Below are 23916 nucleotides of genomic sequence, written 5' to 3'. Positions count from 1 at the left end.
GGGCCATGCCTAGATTATCTTTAATCTCCACCCCATCCTCAGTGCTTAGTGATCCCACTTTTTCTTTCCGTGTTTTCTTTTTATTTATATGGCTATCAAATCTTTTACAATTGGTTTTAATTTTCTTTGCAAGGTCTAACTCTGCTTGGCTTATGGCAGTTCTCACTTTATCCCCACATTCCAAGAGGCAGCTCTCCTTGCTGATCTGTCCCATCCTCCATTCCTCGTAGGCTTTCTGCTTTCTCTTAATCACTGTTTGAAATGTTTGCTCATCCAACTTGGTCTGCAATCCTTCCCTACAGTCACAGTCCAATCACAAGTAGGAGCAGAGAACATATGGAGCATGCTCAGTCACTCTGTAGGGGTGGTGTAAGTGCAGTGTGGTCAACACTAGGAATTGTGAGAGGTTTGAGCAAGCTCAATGAGGATGGAATCTTCGGAGATTTTAGCTGGTAAAATGAAAGAAGTCTCTACCGAGCATGCACAAACTACAATTTTTCAAAGGCTTATAACTCAAGACAGATTTGGGACAGAATCCACGTCTTCATTGCAGACACATCCCTGACAGAAAGGCATGGGGGCACTGGAGCTGTTCAAGGAAAAGCTCACTAGAATTTAACATGGCCAAAACAACATGTTTTTCCCTAGTCTCATTCTTGAAATGACTGAATATCAACCAGCCACTGCTATACTAACTTTGGTTTTCTGCGTCTAGGATGCCATCATCCTCAACACCACCCTGTGGGAGCTCTCTGAAAGAAAAGAACACAGGTAATCAACACCTCCTTCACCTACTCGCACTAAGATCCACTGGTAAGGCAATAATATATCATGATCAACAGCACCACAGACAACTGATAGACCTAAAAATATGTGTATGAATACCTCATCTTCACGCACGGCTAAGAGGGGATCAAACATCAGGATAACCCAGTGCTGTACCTATGACAAACAAAGGTCTGAACTCAAACTGAGAATAAACTAGGAGATCTGAAACACCTAATTAAGCTATTGTGAGATGTCTCATCACAACTTCCTCAATAATCTTAACCAATAATGGAAAATTTGAAACAGGACAAAAAGCATCCAGACTGTCAAATTCAAGTGGTTGTTTCTTATCCAGAGGTTGCACCAATGTTTCCTTAAGGACAGTTGGCACCCTGCTCTCCCTGCTACAAGCATTGACAATTTCCATTAGCAACAGACCTAGTATTTCCCCAACAGCCAGAAAGAACATTACTCCAAAGCTGAAGTAAAAAATTCTCAAAATACTTCCAGCAACATTGGCTAAAGCCCTAGCAGAGAAGTTTTGTTTTCTCAAGATATTGTTCTTCTAGGCAAATAGGACAAAGGCAAATAGCTTGGTTCAAATCAGGGCGCTTTTATCTGGAAAACAAAAATAAATGCCGTTCACAGTAGAAGGGACTCAAATCAAACATCATTATTATCCTTTTATTCTTTTCAACCACCCTGAATCCTGAGTAGGGCCAAGTGTCCTTCCAAGTGGAAGAGGGTGTTAAAATAAAATAGTAATCTCTGTCCTCTGAAGATAAAAAAAAAAATCTGAATGAGATAGAGTGATACATACACCACACTTTCACAGTCAGTATCTTCATATAACTGATTAAAAAGCAGTACAAAAGTTGAATTAGTGTCCTAAAGGAACAGATTTAGGAATAGATTGATTTAGTTAGGGTTGGTCCTGCTTTGAGCAGGGCGTTGGATTAGATGACCTCCTGAGGTCTCTTCCAACCCTAATCTTCTATGATGCTAAGACAGTATACACTGTTGGATCATCAAATTAAATTACCATTTCCGCTATACTAATAGTTACAAATTAATGTTTTTGCACATGCCCCTACACAAATGACATCAGCCTTCAAAGACATTAATCCCATTTACATAACCGTTAAGGCAGGCATCCATTAAAAAAAAAAAAAGCCTACATAACTCATTTCTTTAAAGACATCACAAAATCTTTTTACTAATTTTCAGTAGGAAATATGGTTTGAAACTATGTTAATAACACTTAATAAAAAATGCAAAGTTAAACCTAAAATGCATAACCAACAATGCAAAATCACAAGCACCAAGACCACTGGTTAGCAGTTGGGTTATCGTCAGTATTGTACAAGACATAAATTCATACCTGCACCTGGAATGATTGCCAGCTTTGTTTCAACTAGACCCATTTTAGCAGAAGATGCTTGAAAAGAAGCATAAAATGTAATGAGTTCTTGATATAATCTATAGTAAATAATAATTTGAAAAAGTTTATACAAAAGAAGATTCTTTACAACAATCAGTTAATTTATTAAACTTGTCTTCCAAACAACAAACCATCACTTAAAAAAGCATTTGGCTATGGAAATACAGAAAGACACCAAATTGATTTGCATTTATTAAAAGAACTAAGAAGCTATTGCCGTCAAGACAGGCTCTGTACCTCATTAATTTTCACACAGGAAGATTGCTGATGCAAGTAAATTATTTAGATCCAATAATGCAGAGAATTATTTGTAGATTTTAAAGCACTAAAAGAAAGTGGCAATGTTATTATTTAACAACTTGAAATGGTGGGGAAGTCTGTTTCTGACGATTATGAATTCTTTAGCTGACTGACTACTCCCTCAGGGTCAAACAGCTTAATATACTATGAGTATGCTGGCAACTGCTCAAGAGCAAGTTTCCATTTACTTTCCAACAAATGGTTTTGCAGTTCTGACAGCTGGATAGATCAAGGTTCCTCTTTTCATGTGCTGTTGTCACTTTTATTTTATAAGAGCTTAATTGCTTGTTTAATAATACACTCACAAACTAGTTTGGCCTATTTCCTGCAACCTGTTTGTATAGTAACAAATTTTGACGACAAGAGCATTTTAATTATAAAAAAAATTCTCAACCTCTGCCCTAGCCTTCTGGGATCACTGCTAATGATATAGTGAAGACTGCTAACAATAAAATGAAGATCATAAGAATAAATTAAAACAGGCAACAAAAATGCTCTAGCTATCAACAGTAAGTGGTATGAAATTAAACATCAGCAATGATTTCAGTCAAGTTTCTGCTAAATCACATAGAAATAATTGAGCATATGCAATGTCAGAATATAAAACCAGTTTTATAAGGACTGTTGCCAAGGCAAGGATTAGTCAAGCCTTCTGTAATGCTAATAATCTCCTGTTCATGTAATAGGATTCAGTCTTACCTGCCACTCTTATGTCACAGGCTAATGCCAGTTCTAGGCCACCACCTAATGCAGTCCCATCTATCGCAGCAATTGTTGGTACTGGAAGATTAGCTGCAAGAGAAAGTATCACTTAATACCTGCTCACAATGAACATTTGTGAGTCATTCCTGTATTATCTCTTGTTCAAATTACAATCAGATGAGGAAAAACAGTAACATATCTTCTTCAGTGACGATGCTGATCTTAAAACCAATTGTCCAGAATGATTGTTCAGTGAACATATGACACTCAATCTTTCTGCAACTAAATTGTATTGCAAACTTTCCCTTCAGCAGCTGCTCAGTTCTGCTCTTAATTTATATTGTAAACTCCGAAAGCACAGTCCCTGGCATTACAGAAATAACAAAACATTTAAAATTGTTGTATCTGCAGATTTCAGAGTAGCAGCCGTGTTATTCTGTATTCGCAAAAAGAAAAGGAGTACTTGTGGCACCTTAGAGATTAACAAATTTATTTGAGCATAAGCTTTCATGAGCTACAGCTCACTTCATCGGATGCATTCAGTGGAAAATACAGCGGGGAGATTTATATACATAGAGAACATGAAACAATGGGTGTTACCATACACACTGTAACCAGAGTGATCACTTAAGGTGAGCTATTACCAGCAGGAGAGCGGGTGGGGAGGAGGAAGAGAAGAACTTTTGAAGTGATAATCAAGGTAGGCCATTTCAAGCAGTTGACAAGAATGTCCGAGGAACAGTGGGGGGTGGCGGTGGGGGGCATAAACATGGGGAAATAGTTTTACTTTGTGTAATGACCCATCCACTCCCAGTCTCTATTCAAGCCTAAGTTAATTATATCCAGTTTGCAAATTAATTCCAATTCAGCAGTTTCTCGTTGGAGTCTGTTTTTGAAGTTTTTTTGTTGAGGTATTGCCACTTTTAGGTCTGTAATCGAGTGACCAGAGAGATTGAAGTCTACAGCCAAGCTCTACCACACAACAGCATTTGCTCCAACCCCTCAGACAGAGACAAACACCTACAAGATCACTATTAAGCGTTCTTACAACTACAGTACCCACCTGCGGAAGTGAAGAAACAGATTGACAGAGCCAGAAGAGTACCCAGAAGTCACCTACTACAGGACAGGCCCAACAAAGAAAATAACAGAACGCCACTAGCCATCACCTTCAGCCCCCAACTAAAACCTCTCCAATGCATCATCAAGGATCTACAACCTATCCTGAAGGACGACCCATCACTCTCACAGATCTTGGGAGACAGGCCAGTCCTTGCTTACAGACAGCTCCCCAACCTGAAGCAAATACTCACCGGCAACCACACACCACACAACAGAACTACTAACCCAGGAACCTATCCTTGCAACAAAGCCCGTTGCCAACTGTGTCCACGTATCTATTAAGGGGACACCATCATAGGGCCTAATCACATCAGCCACAATATCAGAGGCTCGTTCACCTGCACATCAACCAATGTGATATATGCCATCATGTGCCAGCAATGCCCCTCTGCCATGTACATTGGTCAAACTGGACAGTCTCTACGTAAAAGAATAAATGGACACAAATCAGACATCAAGAATTATAACGTTCAAAAACCAGTTGGAGAACACTTCAATCTCTCTGGTCACTCGATTACAGACCTAAAAGTGGCAATACCTCAACAAAAAAACTTCAAAAACAGACTCCAACAAGAGACTGCTGAATTGGAATTAATTTGCAAACTGGATACAATTAACTTAGGCTTGAATAGAGACTGGGAGTGGATGGGTCATTACACAAAGTAAAACTATTTCCCCATGTTTATCCCCCCAACCCCCACCGTTCCTCAGACATTCTTGTCAACTGCTGGAAATGGCCCACCTTGATTATCACTACAAAAGGTTCTCCCCTCCCCCATCCCCCTCCCCCCTTGCTGGTAATAGCTCACCTTAAGTGATCACTCTGGTTACAGTGTGTATGGTAACACCCATTGTTTCATGTTCTCTGTGTATATAAATCTCCCCACTGTATTTTCCACTGAATGCATCCGATGAAGTGAGCTGTAGCTCACGAAAGCTTATGCTCAAATAAATTTATTAGTCTCTAAGGCACCACAAGTACTCCTTTTCTTTTTGTATCTGTAGCCTTGCCAGAGCACAGTTGAAACATACATGTAAATAGCAGCAACTGTAATCAGGTTAGAGCTGGCAGCTCTGTGCATGTGAGCATTGCCAAGTATGGTATCCCCACATCATGATGGGTCTTTTCCAATGTACTTGACCATGGGGGAGCAGCTACTAGATGGCTGAGTAGGGTGAAGTACGGGAAGGAATTCTCAGTCTAGTGATACTAATCTCACCAAACATATCTAACAGGTTGTATGGTCACCAGGGAACTGTGAAATCATGATATTGTTTGCATATCATTTTTATTATAATATATGCATATATAATTGTGATAAAAATATAAGCATCCATCCTCATCTTTATTGATTTTAGGTTCTTTCCTTTCATGTTCACGGTGCACTAAATGAAGACTGGAGGAGAATGCTATTCTAGGGTTTCCTACTTCTTCAGTGTGTGGATCACAATTTAACAAAGAGATAGTAGAGAAGGCAACCTCTGACCAGCTCCCCTCCTATTCATGAGCACATAATATCTCTTTGGAAAATACAGCAATTGGTTACAGAGAAAAGTATCAGGAAACTAATTCATTTTTAGGTGTCTTTATTGCAAAAATAACAGAAACAAAAAGGAAAGCCAGCACAATTTGTACAGCCAGCAGTCTTTAGACCACCAATAAGCAGTCCATAGATCACCTCTAGTTCAGGACCAAGAGTTTTGAAAGTTCTGCATTATTCTATATTACATCTATGCTATTACAGCAATAATTGACTAGTTGAAATTATCTGTGAGTAGTCTTTTACTGCCAATAAAAACTGGCACCAATAAAGCACCCTAAAAAATATTTGTCACTCCAGGCATCAGAAGTTACTTGCAAGGCTCCAAAATAGCTATTACACACACCAGCTACCAGATAGCATATAGGGAGTAAAGGATCAGGAACCAGGCCTACCCAGGTCCTATCTTTGTTCGTCCACTTTTCCCATATATTGTACGTGAAGATAGAAAGGACAGACTTCTCTAATTCCGTTCAGGAACTGAGCTGCCAGCATGATAATCAGGAACCCATATCTATGCCCTTGTATACTAAGCATGACAGAATCTGGCTTCAAAAGTTAAAAGTTGCCATAGATCAACTAACAGAGATAGATAACTGAAAAATAACTCCTGGACCATTGAAAGCTTAATTGCCAGTAATCACAATTTTTAGTGATTATTACCTACATTACTCCTGCGGGAATTCTGTGCCACTGTGCATGCACATAATTTATGAGCCTTGCACATTTTTATTTTTGCGCAGAAAAAGCTTCTGCTGAAAAGTTGCTGCAGTTCCGCCTTTTGCCCACTAGAGGGTGCTGTGACAACAGCCCACAGCAGCAGCTCCCATCAGAAAATAACTTCTGCAGGTCTGCCTTTTGCCCACTAGAGGGCAGTGTGGCAATAGAACACAGCAGCTGCTCCCAGCCCAGCTAGGGAAGAGAAAGAGCCTGCAGAGCCTTCTTCACAGTACCTGTAGGGCCAGGTCAGGAGACCAGGGCTATGGAGAGATAGACAGTGTGGGGATGCGGGGCGGGGGAGTCAGACAGGGGCTCATAAGGGCTAGTCGGGGAGGGCAGACTGTGGCAGGGGCTCAATGGGAGATGAGGCTTAGGGCCAAAGCGGGAAGAGGTGCAGGGCCACATAGGGATGGGGGAATGGCTGAGTGGGGGCACAGAGACACACAGGGATGGGGGACAGGGTGCAGGGCCACATAGGGACAGGGGGTGCTTGAGTGGGAGCACATGGGGACAGAAGGAGGGGGTGCAGGGCCACATGGGGATGCAGAAGTGGGTGTCTGAGCGGAGATGGAGTGACACATATGGACAGGGGGTGCAAGGATACATGGGGATGGGGAGTGAGTGTCTGACTGGGGGTGGAGGGACACATGTGCCTGACTGAATGGGAGAGGCTAGGGGTCAGCCAGGGTCTGCATGGGGGGAGCTCCCTAACAGTCCTTCCCTTCCCCTGCCCCCATACACAACAACCCTCCAAGTTCACCCCCAGGCTCCTTCCCTCTAACTCAGCTCCTCTGTTACCTGACTCCACCCAGCCTTTGCACTGCTTCTGGGGTGTGTGGGAAATATGGTTCTGTACTGTAGTTTAAATGAATTATTGCTCAGAGTTCTGCATTAATATGCCTACTAAGGAATCTACTTGTCAAAAAACATTTTCTGATGTTGTTGTTGTCTGTATTGTTACAGACATACTTGCTGACAAGTATCTTGAAATAAAGGACCAAAAATACTTGAAACTGGTGTGATTATATTTGAATTATTTATTTTAACAAATAAGATATGCAGAATTTTGCAGAATTTGAAAATACTGTGCACAGATTTTTTTCATTTTTTGTTGCAGAATTTTTTATTTTGGGGGGCAGAATTCCCCCAGGAGTACTAAGAGGATTCTCTTGAGAGGATAGCAAATAATCACAGCCTCCATGGATAATGTTCTGAGTACTAACTAAATAATGACTGGAGGACTCAAAGCTAGGCTGCTTCATTTGGTGGTAAAGTAGATTAGTCATTTAGAATGTTAGCTACAGTGCAAACCAAACACACCATCCCACAAGGAAATGAAGACTCAGGAGTAGAAAAATATTATAAAATCAACTTGTTTTAAAGAATTACAGCTAAAGTTCCTAATAAGCAGTTCTAAAATTCAAAACTCAGAAATAAAAAGGAGTTTGGTTTTCTTTACCTCGTGTTAGCATGCTATGCCATCACTTCACAATGAGTTTAATTCTAAAGAGCCAATTGCAAACTGGCAGTTGACTGAGTGACACTTGAAAGGTAGTCTCTGAATTCTCCATAGCTGCTCTGTGCTAATCTGTGACATGCACATATCAAAAGAACAGTAGAATTATCCATTTTAACATCCTTTCACATAACAGAAAAAAATAAACATAAATGTAAAACTGTAATTGTTTTGGATAAAAAAAATTGCGTTCCAAAGTAGTAAAAATTAACATCAAGGGTACAGCCTGCTGGAATATTCACAGATTGCTTGTGTTATCTTCATTTTTGAAATACTGTATGCATAAAACAGTCCAGTTCAAAGCAATTCTGATCAAACATTTGAAGATCAAGTCCTGCAGATTCAGTTGATTTGGATGCACTCAGATTTGAAGAATGCTAAATTGAGCAGATAGTCATGTCAGTCTCAACAATGATTTTACATGGCAAGACTCAGTTGCCAAATGGTGAGTGACAGACAAAATCTATTTAAAGCCTTTTCCAGCAGCTTGTTTTATTCCAGAACATTCCACAATTTCAGTCACTCTCTGGAATGGTTTTGACACACTGTAAATAAAGGCACACCACATTAAGGCATGTTTTGCATATCCTAGTCAGCAGCTGGGCAATAGGAATAGATTTCAAATGTGATTAGTATTTATCAATGCAGAATCACAAGCTGCAAGGTGCAAGTCTACAGAAGGAATTAAAAGTATGGTTGGGTGGGCAGATTAATGAATAATTTAACAGAAAAATAGAGAGTGCAAAATACAGACCAGATAGGTAAAGTAATCTATTCTAGTATAGAGCTGAAAGTTGTCTTTAGAGGGAGAAGTAGTAAAAACTTTAAAAAAAGGTCTAGGTAATAAGGTAACACATTAAAATATATACAGAAGTTAGGGTTGTGTCAAAGTATAGCAGAGCATCAGAATAAGGAATCAAAGGCAAAATAAGGCAGGTCATATAATGAATTTCTGAAGGATTATTTCACACATCACATACACTGTGAGTCACGAAGCAAAAAGGCCAAGGACCTTAAGTCATCTAAGAGAAACAATAATTCACCAAAAATACAATTCAACTACAATTTCTAAACAAAAACTTGATGGGAGAGGTAATTCCCTGCATTTATTTTGTATTACTGGCAAAGGTACAACATTAAGGAACTCAGACACCACAGTGGTGGATACAATATAAAAACCTAGGTAGGTAGATCACACAGCCAAACAGAAAACTTCAAAAGCTGTGTCCAGAATTGAGGATTCATAACACTGCAGATTGTTATAACAACACTGGTAGGTATATGGACCTTCTAGTGTATGGTAGCAGGGTCACACAGCCAGTTAACACATGGCAAGCTAGTGCGCTGTAGATTTACACCCTGGCTTTCCACCCAAAAAGCGTCCACGTAAACAAGCCCTAAAATAACTGTCTGACTGGAGGTGGGTAGTAGGAGTCCTAACAATAACTGCAGAACAGTCCTACTAAAGTTGGCATCTGGTCTGGAAGCCTCTACTTAAGAGCAGTGTCTTGTAAATGTGTGGACCAAAGCTCCACTTAGCAAATTTCAGAAATGGGGCCTCTCATCAAACAGGGCGCATAGGCTGCGTGAGCTCTAGTGCAGCAGTTTTCAAACTGTGAATCGGGACCCCAAAGTGGGTCGTGATCACATTTTAATGGGGTCACCAGGGTTGGCTTAGACTTGCTGAGGCCCGAGGCCAAAGCCCAAGCCTCACCAGCTGGGGGCCGAAGTCCAAGGACTTCGGCCCTGAGCAACGAGAATCAGGTTACAGGACCAGGCTTCGGTCCCACCCTGGAATCGTGTACTAATTTTTGCTGTCAGAAGAGGGTTGCAGTGCAATGAAGTTTGAGAACCCCAGCTCTAACGGAATGAGCTCCAATGTGACTCTAACCAGGCTAACTTGTAACATGCCTTTAAACAGTTGAAGACCCATTTAGATAATTTCCATGAGACTATTGCCTTCCCCTTAAACTTTTCTGCAAAAACCACAAACAGTCTAGGTGTGTTCCTGAATAGTTTTGTCCTGTCAATGTAAAAAATGATAGTGCCCTTACCACATCAAGTGTTTGCAGGTTAACTTCCCCAGAGATGGAGTGAGGCATGGGGATGAAAATTGGGAGGTAATTAAACTGGTTCACATGGAATTCTGAAAAAACTTTGGGCAGGAACTTGGATGAGGACTAAGTGACTCTGTCTTTATGAAACACTGTATAAGAGGGACCCATCATTAGGGCTTGAATTTCCCTTACCCTTCAAGATGATGTAATGGCCAATAAAAAGGCAGTCTTTGTAGATCTATGGTAAAGGAAAAAGGCCTCTAGGGGATTAAAGGCAGAACCCACCAACCTTGCTAATCCTATACTGAGGTTCCAAGAAGGACAGGGATCCTAAACTGGGAAAATATATGAATAAGGTCCCTAAGGAACACGACCATTGCACAGTGGGAAATACAGTATGACCCTGGATAGGAGGAGGATGTGCACATACTGCTGCAAGATGGATCGTTATGGTCCACCAGCTGTTAGAAAGTCCATTTTGTTTCAGAGCTAGTAAATAGTCCAATATTGCTGAAACTGGTAATGTCAAGGGTGACAACTGGTGCTGAAATGCCTAACTAGAAAACCTCTTCTGTTTAGCTTTATAAGTCAGTTAGTCTGGCTGAGGATTCCTGCTTTGGAGCAGAACATTCTGAACTTCAATTAAACAGCTTCTTTCAGTGGATGTCATCAAGACAGCTTCCAGACTAACAAATGTAATAAAGGTGGGTCTGGATCTGATGGTTGTTCCACAAGACTAGAGCAGGTACAGTCATGTCAGCTAGAGCAGGTACAGTCATGGGGGGCTGTGTTGAGTGATTCATCAGATCTGAATACCAGAACTACCTGGCCCATGTTATTATAATCATCAGTCCAGAGTCTTGCCTCAATTTCCTCAGAACCTTCAGTATCATGGGATGGGCAGAAAAAGCATATATTAGTCCCAGTGACCAAAGGATGAGAAAAGTGTCTGCCAGGAGCCCAAACTCAACACTTCTCTGGACCAAAATGTTTGAAACTTGTAGTTTTGGCTTGTAATAACCAAGTCTATTTCTAGGAATCCTCACTTGCAAAAGATGTTCTGAATATTTGACAAACTACTCAGGGTTGTTTGAGAATTACTGCTGAATTTGTCTGGTAAGGTGTTCCAAAGATCAATAAGATTTTGAGCCACTGATGTGATTTGATTTGGAATGCACCATGTCCAGAGCCAGATGGATTCCAGACAAGAGTCGAGATGACTTGGTTCCTCCTTCTCTGTTCATGTAATGCACAGCTGTGTTGTTGTCTGTCAGCACCTGGATTGTAGCTCTTCAGAGTAAAGGCAGAAATACATTGCATGCCAAGTGGAAGGCTCTGCGTTCCAGGATATTTATATGCAGATGAGCTCCCTGAGGGGACAACATGCCTTGAGTTATTAAGTAATCTAGATGAGCTCACCATCTCCATTGTGAGTGTAGACATACATCATTAGTGCCTTAGTAGGTAGAAGTGCAGAGAAACTTATTCCCTTGCATACCTGAAGAGGGGCTTTCCACCAGTTTAACATGACAGCTTCTTGACCAACATGTCCATGTGGTTTCTCCTGGATATATACACTGTTTTCAATCATCCTTGCATGGAACATAGGTGAAGTCTTACAAACTGCATCATACAGGTGCATGAGGCCATGTGTCCCAGATATCTAAAGTATGCTCTTACTGATGGTTTTGGGTGAGCCTGAAGTTGGTTAATGAGGTTTACTGTCACCTGGAATGATTCCTACGGAAGATCAGATCTCACTGACCTGGAATCTAACAGTACTCTAGTGAATTCTATGCTTTGTTCTACAATGAACAAGTTTGGATTTCTCTGTTGACTTTGAGTTCCAGGTTGTGAAGAGCTTTAATGGTCACCTGTTGGAGTGATCTTCCTCAAATCAGCCAGTTGCTGAGGTATATATAGCTTTGGACTTCTTTTCTCCTTAGATCATCCTCATAACTTGTCATTCCAAAACTGCAGCCAAGACCTGGTGTTGTCACTTGTCTCAAATAGTTCCTCAGGGGTAGGATGTTGACGGGGACACAGGATCAGGCAGTGTTCAAGTGTTTGCTTTGGCTCTTCACTTTTGGGGTTATTCCTCAGCTTCTACTTGATCATATTGTCTACAGTCTTTGTCATCCTAACTTGCACTCAATTTAAGGTACAGCAGTATTTTCATTCAAGATCAGTGCTTGGGGAGGGAATCGTTCTGAAGACAGGTTCTCCAGGATCATTGGAATATCTTGCCATTTTGTTACTCTGTAGCCTTGCACAGAGGTATTTTGGGGTAAAGGATTTTCAGAGGCAAAGTTTTTTGTGGACTTTAGCCTCTTGCATGGTCATATGTGCCCATATAGTCTCAAATTTTATGCACCTGGTTTTTGTCCCTCCTTTCTACTGAAGGCATCCTGCCTCACTGATGATGGTGTAATCCCTGTGAGGCAGTGTAGAGACAGCATCCAGGTCGGTTTCAAAGTACCTGTGATGATCCTATAGGCTAGACTGAGTTCAGTATCAATTGTGTGTGCATGGCTTGAACACGACCATACCAGAACACAGTACTCTACAGCTGAGTAACACAAGTCAAGACTGGTTGCTCTGTGTATTTTGAGGTCAGCTCCCCATTTTGTACTGTGTACTCCTGAGCTAGTGCAAGTCTGTCAACCAACATTGGGAATCACACCTCCCAGCTGCAGTGTAGACATACCCTTTGTGTCTTTCTCCCAAGGTGTTGATTTGGGAGGCCCTGTCTGCTGCAACCTCTCAGACAGCAGCTACCACAAATAAACCTGGTAACTACATGGAAAAAGTATTCAAATCCCTTGGAAGAGACTTTGTACCTCCTATCAGCTCACTTGGACATGGCCAGAATAGATGCTGGTACGTGCCACAGGCCTTTCACAAGCTCCAGCAGTCCCTCATTTATAAGTATGATGAGCCCTTCCCCAGGCATGGAAAGGCGCAAGATGTTCAGAAGTTTGTGAGGATGTTCCTGCACCACTTCCAGAGGCATATCTAGAGTCGTTGCCATTAGCTTAATGAAATTATCAACTAAAGGAACAATTGAGGGATTTACTGCTTCACTGGGAGACGAGGAGGAGACTGGAGCAGGAATAAATTGATCTTCCCATACAGATGTAATTCCTCATCACTTTCTCCTGCCTTTGCAGGATCTGAGGCTGCACTAGCTAATCTGGCTATGTGGGTTTATAGTGCCTCTTTGGGAAAGGTGATCTAGGCCTAGAATGGTTTGAAGATGCAGGCCATGAATTGTGAATTTGGCTGTTCCACGAGGGCATTCAGTAGGGCCAAAGCTGATATAGGTATTGGTACTGGGATAGGGGACACATGAGGGGAGGGGGGAGTACAAAAAAGAATGCTCCCTATGAGCCCTGGGTTCTTTCCTGCTCTCCCTTACAGATCCGTCCTCAAAAATCTCTTCCTGACTCCCACTTTGCCACCCTAGGAGAAGGAGGAGGCTGCTGCTATGTAGGAGATGAGTCCCAAGTACATACCTTGGAATGAAGGTGAACAAGTACACCATTTTCAAGACAGGCACCGTCCTGTGAGGAATTCTCTGTTTCTGCTGGGCTCTCACTAACAAGGTAGGGCATGAAGTCTGTATCAGAGATATCTCCTTTACCTACCATGTCAATAGACTTAATAGCCAGTGGCTTAGTTATCACCTCTTTCATTCAGGAAACCCCAGTACAGGGACCACTGTTAAATCACTTGGTACCATACATGTGCTGGGTACTAAAACACTAGGTACCAATGCGCTGGGCACAAAGGAACAGAATTCCAATGTTGCCTGTACAGAAGCACCATTTGCCAGCATGCTGGGTTGAAGAACCAGTACTGAGGTTAGTGGGTGCCATCAGTGCTCTCTTAACAGTTGGGACCAGGGCACCAGAGGGATTCTTCCCAGGCCATTGGCTGCCTTGACTGCTGAGCCCCAGTCAACATGACTTGTGTCATAAATATAAAGGGAAGGGTAAACCCCTTAAAAATCCCTCCTGGCCAGAGGAAAAATCCTCTTACCTGTAAAGGGTTAAGAAGCTAAAGGTAACCTTGCTGGCACCTGACCAAAATGACCAATGAGGAGACAAGATACTTTCAAAAGCTGGGAGGAGGGAGAAAAACAAAGGGTCTGGGTCTATCTGTATGCTGCTTTTGCTGGGGACAGAACAAGAATGGAGTCTTAGAATTTAGTAAGTAATCTAGCTAGGTATGTGTTAGATTATGATTTCTTTAAATGGCTGAGAAAATAGCTGTGCTGAATAGAATGAATATTCCTGTCTGTGTGTCTTTTTTGTAACTTAAGGTTTTACCTAGAGGGACTCTCTATGTTTTGAATCTAATTACCCTGTAAGGTATTTACCATCCTGATTTTACAGAGGTAATTCTTTTCTTTTTACTTCTATTAAAAGTCTTCTTGTAAGGAAACTGAATGCTTTTTCATTGTTCTAAGATCCAAGGGTTTGGGTCTGTGGTCACCTATTCCAATTGGTGAGGATTTTTACCAAACCTTCCCCAGGAAGTGGGGTACAAGGGTTGGGAGGATTTTGGGGGGGAAAGACGTGTCCAAACTCCGTTTTCTCAGGAACCCAGATAAAGTTTGATGGTGGCAGTGGAAATCCAAGGGCAAAGGGTAAAATAATTTGTACCTTGGGGAAGTTTTAATTTAAGCTGGTAAAAGTAAGCTTAGGAGGTTTTCATGCAGGTCCCCACATCTGTACCCTAGAGTTCAGAGTGGGGAAGGAACCTTGACAACTTGTGAATCCTATACCTCAATTTAGTAGACACCAGACAGAGTGATCTATGGCTTAGTTCAACTCTGGAGTATTGCTCCTTCCTAACCTTGCCAGAGGTCAAAACTGGAATGGAAATGGATGACAGGGACTTCTTGGTTGAGGTAGCCAGAGAGCTCAGGGTGGAATCTCAACTCATTAGAGAGCTCAAGGACAGGGACTGACAGAGGACTGAGGGACCAGCTGCATCGTTTCTTTTGATGTCCAAGGTAGCTTGCATAAAAAGATCCAGGAGGAACAATTTTAAGTGAGCTTGTCCACCTTTCTAAATCCATTTAGAGAAGGAATGACATATGGTAAATTGCTAAGGAACATGTCCTTCTCCTAAATGAAACTTGTATCTAGAGTATTCAACATTAAAGTACTGAAGATTAACAGAAGGAGCATGTTTTAAACCCCACAGATTTTGCTTCTACTGTTGAAGTAGTAGAGTTCGTGTGTGGGGAGAAAGGATAGCGGTCCTAGCCTAAAAAACAGAACCTGACTAAAATGGTTGCTTGGGTTTGTGTTGGTAACAGACAACAAAACTAACAACTAGCACACTGAACAGAGAAGCAGGCAGACACTGCAAGAGTTCCATCTCGCTGCCATGGACAGTAAGAAGGAAGTGAGGGGTGGCTGGGCCCTCTTTGCCCTTTATGCTTTCAGGTGGGGGACAGGAAGACAGAATGCAGGCATGGTCCCAGCAGACACTGCTGGCTAAGAGAATCTGATTAAGCATACAAGGCGCATACGCACAGGAGTGGACTCCACATGGATAATCACTTGAAGAAGAACACTATAGATATTTGTTCTGTGCAAGGGTATGTCTACACAGCAAATAAAAACCCATGGCTGGCCCGTGCCAACTAACTCGGGCTCGCAGGGCTCAGGCTGCAGGGCTGTTTCACTGCTGTGCAGACTTCTGGGCTTGGACTGGAACCCGGGCTCTATGACCCTGCAGGGTTGGAGATTCCAGAGCTCTGGCTGCAGCCTGAGCCCAGAAGTTTACATAGCAATGTAATAGGTCCGCAGCCTGAGTAGGCTGGCATGGGCCAACTGCCAGTTTTTCTTTGCTGTGTAGAAATACTCTAAGAGGACAATTTATGAAGTCCACTCATCTTCAGAATGTTGGAAGCTATCCCCGGTAAGCTTCAGAAATTTCTGAAGAATTTAAGTTTTCACTTATGACCAAGATTTTCAAAATTAACTAGTGATTTTTGGTACCTCAATTTATGAATGCTCATCTTCAGACACCCACGGAGGCTTGATTTTCAGAATGTGCTGAGCTCCCACCTCCCAGAAAATTCACTAGGATTGACCATGAACACCTTTAAAAATGTGCTAGCTGATAAGTCTATAACAGGTGCTAAGTGGTGTTTAAAATATGTTAATTAAAACATGCTAGCTACAATACAAGCAAATTTCCTAATCTATACAGGCCCATAATCTCACAGGTATTTTTCACTTTGGTTCAAAGTCTTAGGCCATGTCTATATTAGCACTTACATTGGCAAAACTTTTGTCGCTCAAGGGTGTGAAAAAACATAAGCCTTGTGCGCACAGCGCTACGTCAGCAGGCTACCACCATAGCTACCGCTGCTCGCTGAGATGGTTTTATTATGTCAATGGGAGAGCTATCCCCCATTGGCATAACATGGCTACACAAGTGCTCTTACAGTGGCACAGCTGTATTGGCACAGCTGTTCTGCTGTAAGCTTGTAAGTGTAGACATGGCCTTAGTTCTCATGCTAGCACGTGTCAAGTAAATGTTTTCAGGCCTTAATAATAAAGTCTCTACACCAGAAAATTGTACTGAATTAACTAAAAGCTGGTCCACACAGAGTGAAATTGATACAAACACTATATTAATTTAGAAACAGATTGATATAGTTAAATTGGTGCAACCCCCTAGTGCGGTCACAGTTATACTGGTATAAAGCGGATTATATCGATATGGTTTATTTCTGTAAATTTACAAAAGTGTAAAAATATTGTGTGTAGACAAGTCCCTAAGTCAACTGAGAAACCAATTTAGTTAAATTGGTGCAACCTCTTTGTGGAGACATTCTTAAAACCAAACTAAATTCTCACAGAGATATGGCGTATGTTTCTGAGGACTGTAGTCAGACATTGCTCTGATCTTTGTTTTGCAGGATGAGTTTGCTGAGGAGTGACAAATACATGCTGCAGTAATCACTGCTACTTGATAGAGTTTATATTGCTAATAGCCTTGCAAAGGAAAAATTATAAAGTCAATAAAACACAATAAATGCATATGCAGATCAGGAAGTACTATAAAGTATTTTGAATATGGATTCACAAGGATTTCAGTTATTCAAATACAGACTGGAATAACAATGGTGAAAAATCACTGAATGGATATACATGACATGGCAGTGCACAACAATTTCCTTACACAGTCTGTTGAGCAACTAACAATATCAGACGGTATTTCTGACTTTATAGTGGCAATTAAAGTAAGTATGACAAATAATATAGCACTCTTAAAGCCTCGCTGTTTCTACAGCTACTAATAACACTGCATTTTAAATACTTTTGAGACTATATTAAACAGCAATTATCAACAGTTGAAAGAAAACATTTCAAAACAATGTGCAATGAGTTTTTCTTTAAAACAAAACAAAAAAATGGTGTTATCTGTTGTCTGGATCAATGGCTACACTTAAGTTAATCAGACTGACATAGAAGGTGCAAATCTAAGGTCATCATGATAGCATCTAGTTCAGAGAGATGGGCAGAAGAAGAATATAACAAATCTCACAATACAACATTGTCCTGGCTCTAAAATTGCAAATGTTCTGGCTCCATTTCTGAAAAACGGGTGGCTGGCATAGTTTCCGACTGAGATACTAGGGGCAACTGACTTCAGTATTGGTGACACTACAACTGGGTACTAATCTGAAGAATGGAGTGTGGATCAGAATAGGGACAAAATACTTTTCTAGTGTACTGTTTAGTTGAACACTAGTCCCAGAAGAACTAGGAGGATATAATCCTACTAATTCCATACCTACTCTTCTGGTCATGTGAATCATCTTTTATATATTGTACACAGTGAAAAGAGAGAAAGGAATGTTGCAGCTGGAATGCATTTGCAGCTTGTTTCCTATCTCGAATAATGGATTTTGAACTATGTAAAGACACCAGGGTCATCTGATTAAAAATGGGTTGTATCTGTCAATGATCTATGCAGTACTGGAGAGTCATGCACTGTAGACTGAGAGATGTATAGAAAGTGCTGCAATTCATTATGAGTGTAAAGACATACGGAAACAGTGACAGATGTACTACATACGTATGCCTGAGGCACTAGTGAAGAGGGAGAGCCTTCTAATATTACCATACTCAAAAGACATCTCCCTCTCTAATATCTTTCCTAGTATATTTATCAAGAAGGCCTAAGGAACAGTGGTGCTCTCTAGATAACTAAGTGATTGCCCAAAAGATGATTAAGTAGAGCTAGTCATTGTGTCACAGTAAATTATACAAAGTGATGGTCTTATCACTGGGAGAATGAGAAGAAAGAGATAAAAATTACAATATCCAGTAAAAATGTCAAATTATGACTTTCTTCAAATGTTATTTTATTTATTAATATGTTAAAAGGCATGTTTATCAATATAATTTATTTCATACTGAAGACTTCTTGTAACCACTTAACATTTAAATATAGCTTAAAACTGTAACTTCCACCCTGCAGGCTCATTCCTACAATAGTGGCAGTGAAGAAAGATAAGGAGAAGAGGCTGCTTCTTTAGTGCTGATTTACTACTTCAACCTCTGCAAATCATCTGGATGCAATTAGCAAAATATTTTCAATAGGCCATAGATTTACATAAGAGTTTTGACTCTAGACTGGTGATGATTTAAAACCAAATATTAAATTAATGTAAAATTGCTATAACCACTAGGGTTTTGGCTTTACGATAATTTAGTTTGTGTCTAAATATTCATATTCCACCATTCACGGTTACTTGCATGAAGAGGCTTCTCTTAAATATGTTCATTAAACAAGTCTACGCACTCAGGAGCAACAGCTCAATAAGAGGTTACCTTAAACTGAGATTTTAGTCTCACAAAATATAATCTACTTTAGTGAGTGGCAAGCACAGTCAGTTAAAACAACTTAAATGGTCCTTATATTAGGAACATTTTTTCTGATTTCCTGTAAAAAGATTAAAAACAAAAATAATTTTAAATCTTTTTACAGGAAATCAGAAAAATTAAAATATCACAAGAGACAGAATTTTAGCCATTAATTCATTTTCTTTATTCTCAAAAATAACAATATCAAATGCCAATGCACTGCTTTTTCAGATTAAGACCCCACATATGTTCAGGTTTTGTTTGAAATGAAGAATTAGATGTTGTGTATACTATGGTTATCAAAAAATGAAAGGTAAATTTACAAATCTAATAAGGGCTTAACAACACTAAAATGCATATAACTTCATAAAAAGGATATGCTGGATTCTCATTCCTGGAGAGTAAGAATGTCAAGGGATATCTCAAAAAAAAAAGAATAGCGCTGCAAATAGTACAATAACAAGGCTAATGCCAACAGCGTAAATAGGGAATGAGTTTGTGATTCTCCTGTTGTTATACATAGCATAAACATAAATAGGAGAAATCTATCTTTTACCAGTCCAAAAGCAAACACGACCTTCAAGTCTACAGAGAATTCACTCACTGGCCAATTAAAAATAAAGGACATCCTGAAATAAACAAGAACTTCTTTTCAGAATGGGAAAGTTAGTTTCTTCTTCCCTTAACTTGAAAACAAGTTCTGTAATGAAAGTCTGAAAAAGATTCACTCCTGGAGGTCCAATCCAAGTAAGAATGCTCTTAAAATGCTAGAGAGAGAAGAAAGTATAGCTACTTTGCAGAAGTCTGTGATGCAAACATCTGGGAAGTGGACCCATAGTAGCAATCTTCCCACAAATCCAGCAAACCTATTCTCAGGTTAGCCAGGCTATAACAATGCAAAGTGCAACCAGATATCCATTTAACACAGTCCGCATTGCTCAGCAAACTGATGCTAAAAGAAACAAGAACTTGAAAAGAAGGGAAAAAAGCTTTATATTAAGGGCTTAGTCCATTCCAAATAGAACTCTCATAATATTTGACACCGAGACTATGGAAAGGAGCTTAGTATGGGTATTGCAGGGATGAGAAGAATATTGGCAAGCCAATTTAAGGCAGCACACCAACCCCAACTTAGAGAAGAACGTCACCTGAGTTTGCCGCACCACCTTCACCTTGTAAAACTGATGATATAAACTTGTAAAACTGATGATGTAAAACTGATGGTATAAAGCTCAGTCAGTCACTAAAGAGTGAAGCTTTACTCAGATTCTGAGCTGCAGCCACCAGGAAAAGGACTTTCTGCATAAGAAACTTAAGCTCATAGGAACTGAGTGCTTCAAAAAGGTGCTTTCATCAGTTTTTATCAGGACCTACAAGACAATGGGCTCCCTGCTCCCAAAATTTCAAAAGTGTCAAGCCACGCAAGAACCTCACTACATGGGCTAAAGAGATGCTAGTTCAACATTTAGTTTATGATAAGGTGAAATAGCTGTCAGGTTTATCTATATGGACTTAGTTTTTAAGTTAAAACAAGACAGATGAAAGTTGGTCAAACCATTTTTGTGCAGGGCAAGCGAAGGAGATCATTTGTGCCTGACTTCATCCCACAAACCTTTTCCTGTTGGTGTTGAGAATCTTTTTGATAGGTGGCTTCAAAGATGTCAGAGACACTTTGCCAATGGATCTCTACACTGTCAGGAACCAAGCTGTCAGGAAAAGCGCTCTCAGCTTGGTAAGGACAAAGGTGCCTTGGTTTTTAATGATGATCTGAGACCAGGCTCTTAGCCTGATAGGATCTGCTTTGACCACATGCAACAGAGTTGATAACCTCACCCATCTGAGCATGGGGTTGTTAGAAGATAATGAGCCCTCATCTGTACTGAGCTTTGCCAGAACCTTTACTAGTAGTAGAAAGGTATATAGGAGTCACCTTTTTCAGTGAATAGAGAAAATGTTACTTGCTGATACAGACTTTTCTTATTACTAGGAGCAGATTATTGCCAATATCTTGTTCAGGTGAGTTAAGAAGAGAGCTACCTCTGGTGTCTCCCCAACTGGAAGATCTGGTCTCCTAATCTCCAATCCATAGACCATGTGTTAGATCAAGTTAGTTTGCCTGTGATCGTGTTTTTCTTCCCTGTTAAATGTGTGGTAATTAGGAATAGCCTAATACAGGAGATGCAACTTTCTGCTTGTTTCTGTACTATACTGTGGCCCACCTCTGTCTGACTCAGGACCACCAGGTATCTGAAGGTCATCAGTGCAAGCAGAACATTTATAAGAAACTACTCTTCCCAGAGAGACATTTCCCCAGAAGTGAAGACTTTCAGCATGGGCTTCCCATCCTAGGTTGGTTATATCCATGGTCACTACAAGGTGGTGTTTGGAAGTTCTTTCATAATTGCTAATTGTCACTGCACTGCCACCAGGTCAGAAAGACTTGTTAGAAAACTGTGTAAAAATTGTGTTAGTCAAATAAACATACTAAATAATGTTAGAGAAATGATTATATATATTCTTATCATTATATATATATATATACTATATGTATATATAGTAATATAAGAAAATATAAAAAGGAAGTTTTGCTTTTGTATGTGTCTCTGCTGATGTAGCATTTCAGAATTTAGCTGAAATTGCTTCAGGGTTGTGTAAACCATGAAAGCTGGTTTGTGTGCCTTAGCTGTAAAACCTTGTCCTGTGTAAACAGCAGAGTGAAAAAGTGTCCTGAAGCAATTGTTAACTTCAGGTTCCCCCCAAGACAAGCTAACCAGCAAAAAACCAAGGCCACAAAACCAGACCAATAAGATAAGACCTGGATGAAGCCAGTGAGGTTAACAACAAAGAATAGGTGGTATAAGTAGACAGATAAAAGTAACTTAAAAAAGCAGGATAAGCAAAAATGTATTAATTTAGGTTACTGGGATTTATGCATGAGTGTTTTAATTAGGGGGTTAGAATAGATAGGTACATAGATGAAATAACTGCGTAAACAGCCTGTGCAAAGTTACAGAACAGATAGGTGTTAAAAGATAGGTGATTGACAGCAGGAGAGTGGAAAAGACAGAGGGAAGAACATAGAGACCAGAGATTTGAAAAGAATCACCCTGTCCCCAGGAAAGGTAACTTGTTCAATTATCTTTCTTGTATTATCTGTTTTTGCATTTTTATGTAATTCATAGGTGTTAACAGTACTGTTTTAAAATGAACAAAAATAAAGGCTAAAAAAAATGTTTAAGACTGAATTGAAGTGGATCTCATTTGTCATCCAACAGATTTGAGATTATCCACTACTCATGTACAATGCGAGAGCAGAATTATTCCCCCTATTAAAAACAGCACAAATCTTTCATATCTTCTCCATTAAAAAGAGATACATATCTTGAGAGTTTTAACATCATGATACTTGGACTTGACACTTTTAGAAACAGTAAGCATCCTTTGGGTATATCTACATTGCAATTAAAAAACACAGCTGGACCATGCCAATTGACTCAGGCTTGCGGGGCTGGTTCATTACAGTGTACACTTCCAGGCTCAGGCTGGAGCTCGGGCGCTAGGACCCTGTGAGATGACACAGGCCAGTAGTGGGTCTTTAACTGCAACGTAGACATATCCTTAGTCAATATATAAGCCTAACGGCACAGAGATCCCACTTATTTTTTTAAATGTAGGGAGAAGATATACATACATATGCCCATATAAGTCCTTTTTACTACCCATTATTGTACTTGGAATCACTAGAATCTTGTCAATCTTCACTTTTCTGTATTGATACCTATGAAAATTATGTCCATGGACTTGCATTCATATAGACTCTGATACAGATACATCAAGAGTCAAGAGCAGTATACATTTCTATTGCTGAGCAACTCAGATTACAAAAGATGTAGCACGGCAAGAGGATCAAGATATGCAGCACCAAGCCAGAACAAGATGGTACACAACTCTAAGGAAGAGTCTCCATGGATGACTGAAGAAACTTCAGTTACTGGTAACTAAAGCAACCTCCATTTTTTCCCCATGTACTATATATATCTTCCTACTGTATTTTCCACTCCATGGATCTGATGAAGTGGGTTTTAGCCCATGAAAGCTTATGCACAAATAAATTTATTAGTCTCTAAGGTGTCACAACTACTCCTCGTTGTTTATACCAAAATAGAATCTAAGTTAATCAGATCATCTGGATGCTGTACAGTAGGCAAAAACCTGCACTTCCTTTTGTGCTCACTACTTGCCATGTGCTGACAAAGATGGCTGTTTCAACTTCTTGATTCACTAGATGACAGAAGAAAAGATAATTCAAATATATCTCAAAAAGTAGAGATTTACTATGATAATTTGAGGGCTCTTCCTCTTAACTCTATAATATGCATATCTTGGGCTAACACACCTTGGCCTAATGATCTAATCTAGTTCAGTGTATGTTCCCGCTCAGAATCAATAAGTTTCCTCAAATACCGAAATAACCTTTTCAAAGAGGGCTCTGTCAGAAGTCTCACTATTTAAAAAAGCAAAAGAAAGGCTATTCGTGCAAGATGTTAATATCTTAAATTAAAAACTAAGTTCTTGCCAAATACACAAAGAGAACTCCGTGCATCCAAAAGCATGCCCAGGCAAATAACCTGCAATGAGTCAGAGTATGCACATACACAGTTTTTATTTTCTCTGTAAATGATAAAGAGAGAAGCCTTGCTGTTTAATGAAGAAAGTAGATACTGTAGATTGTTTCTCGCTGAGAGAATATCAGACAAACTATTACCCAGTTAGGTTTCTCCTCTATGCATCAGAAGCTACTAGTGAAAGAGGATGTCCTCAAGATACAGTGTTTTTCCTTCTCTTCTAC

General features: G+C 40.2%; 1 protein-coding gene across 4 annotated transcripts in view; it reads right to left on the bottom strand.

The window, feature by feature from the left end:
* The window catches only part of AUH (AU RNA binding methylglutaconyl-CoA hydratase), a 187417-nt gene that overhangs the window by 102948 nt on the left and 60553 nt on the right, over positions 1-23916 (bottom strand). For 3 of the 4 annotated variants that reach the window (XM_073344894.2, XM_073344897.2, XM_073344898.2), the window contains 2 exons: positions 3209-3301; positions 2150-2206 (listed from right to left, as the gene is read on the bottom strand). The exons of the other annotated variant lie outside the window; for it this stretch is intronic. In XM_073344894.2, coding sequence (XP_073200995.2) covers positions 2150-2206; positions 3209-3301 — 150 coding nt within the window. The remainder of the gene's footprint in view (positions 1-2149; positions 2207-3208; positions 3302-23916) is intronic. 4 annotated transcript variants of the gene reach the window in all.

Source organism: Lepidochelys kempii, chromosome 5, assembly GCF_965140285.1.
Source record: "Lepidochelys kempii isolate rLepKem1 chromosome 5, rLepKem1.hap1, whole genome shotgun sequence".
Classification (NCBI taxonomy): domain Eukaryota; kingdom Metazoa; phylum Chordata; order Testudines; family Cheloniidae; genus Lepidochelys; species Lepidochelys kempii.
The sequence above is the reverse complement of the archived record's forward strand: the minus strand, read 5'-3'. Positions and strand labels throughout refer to the sequence as shown.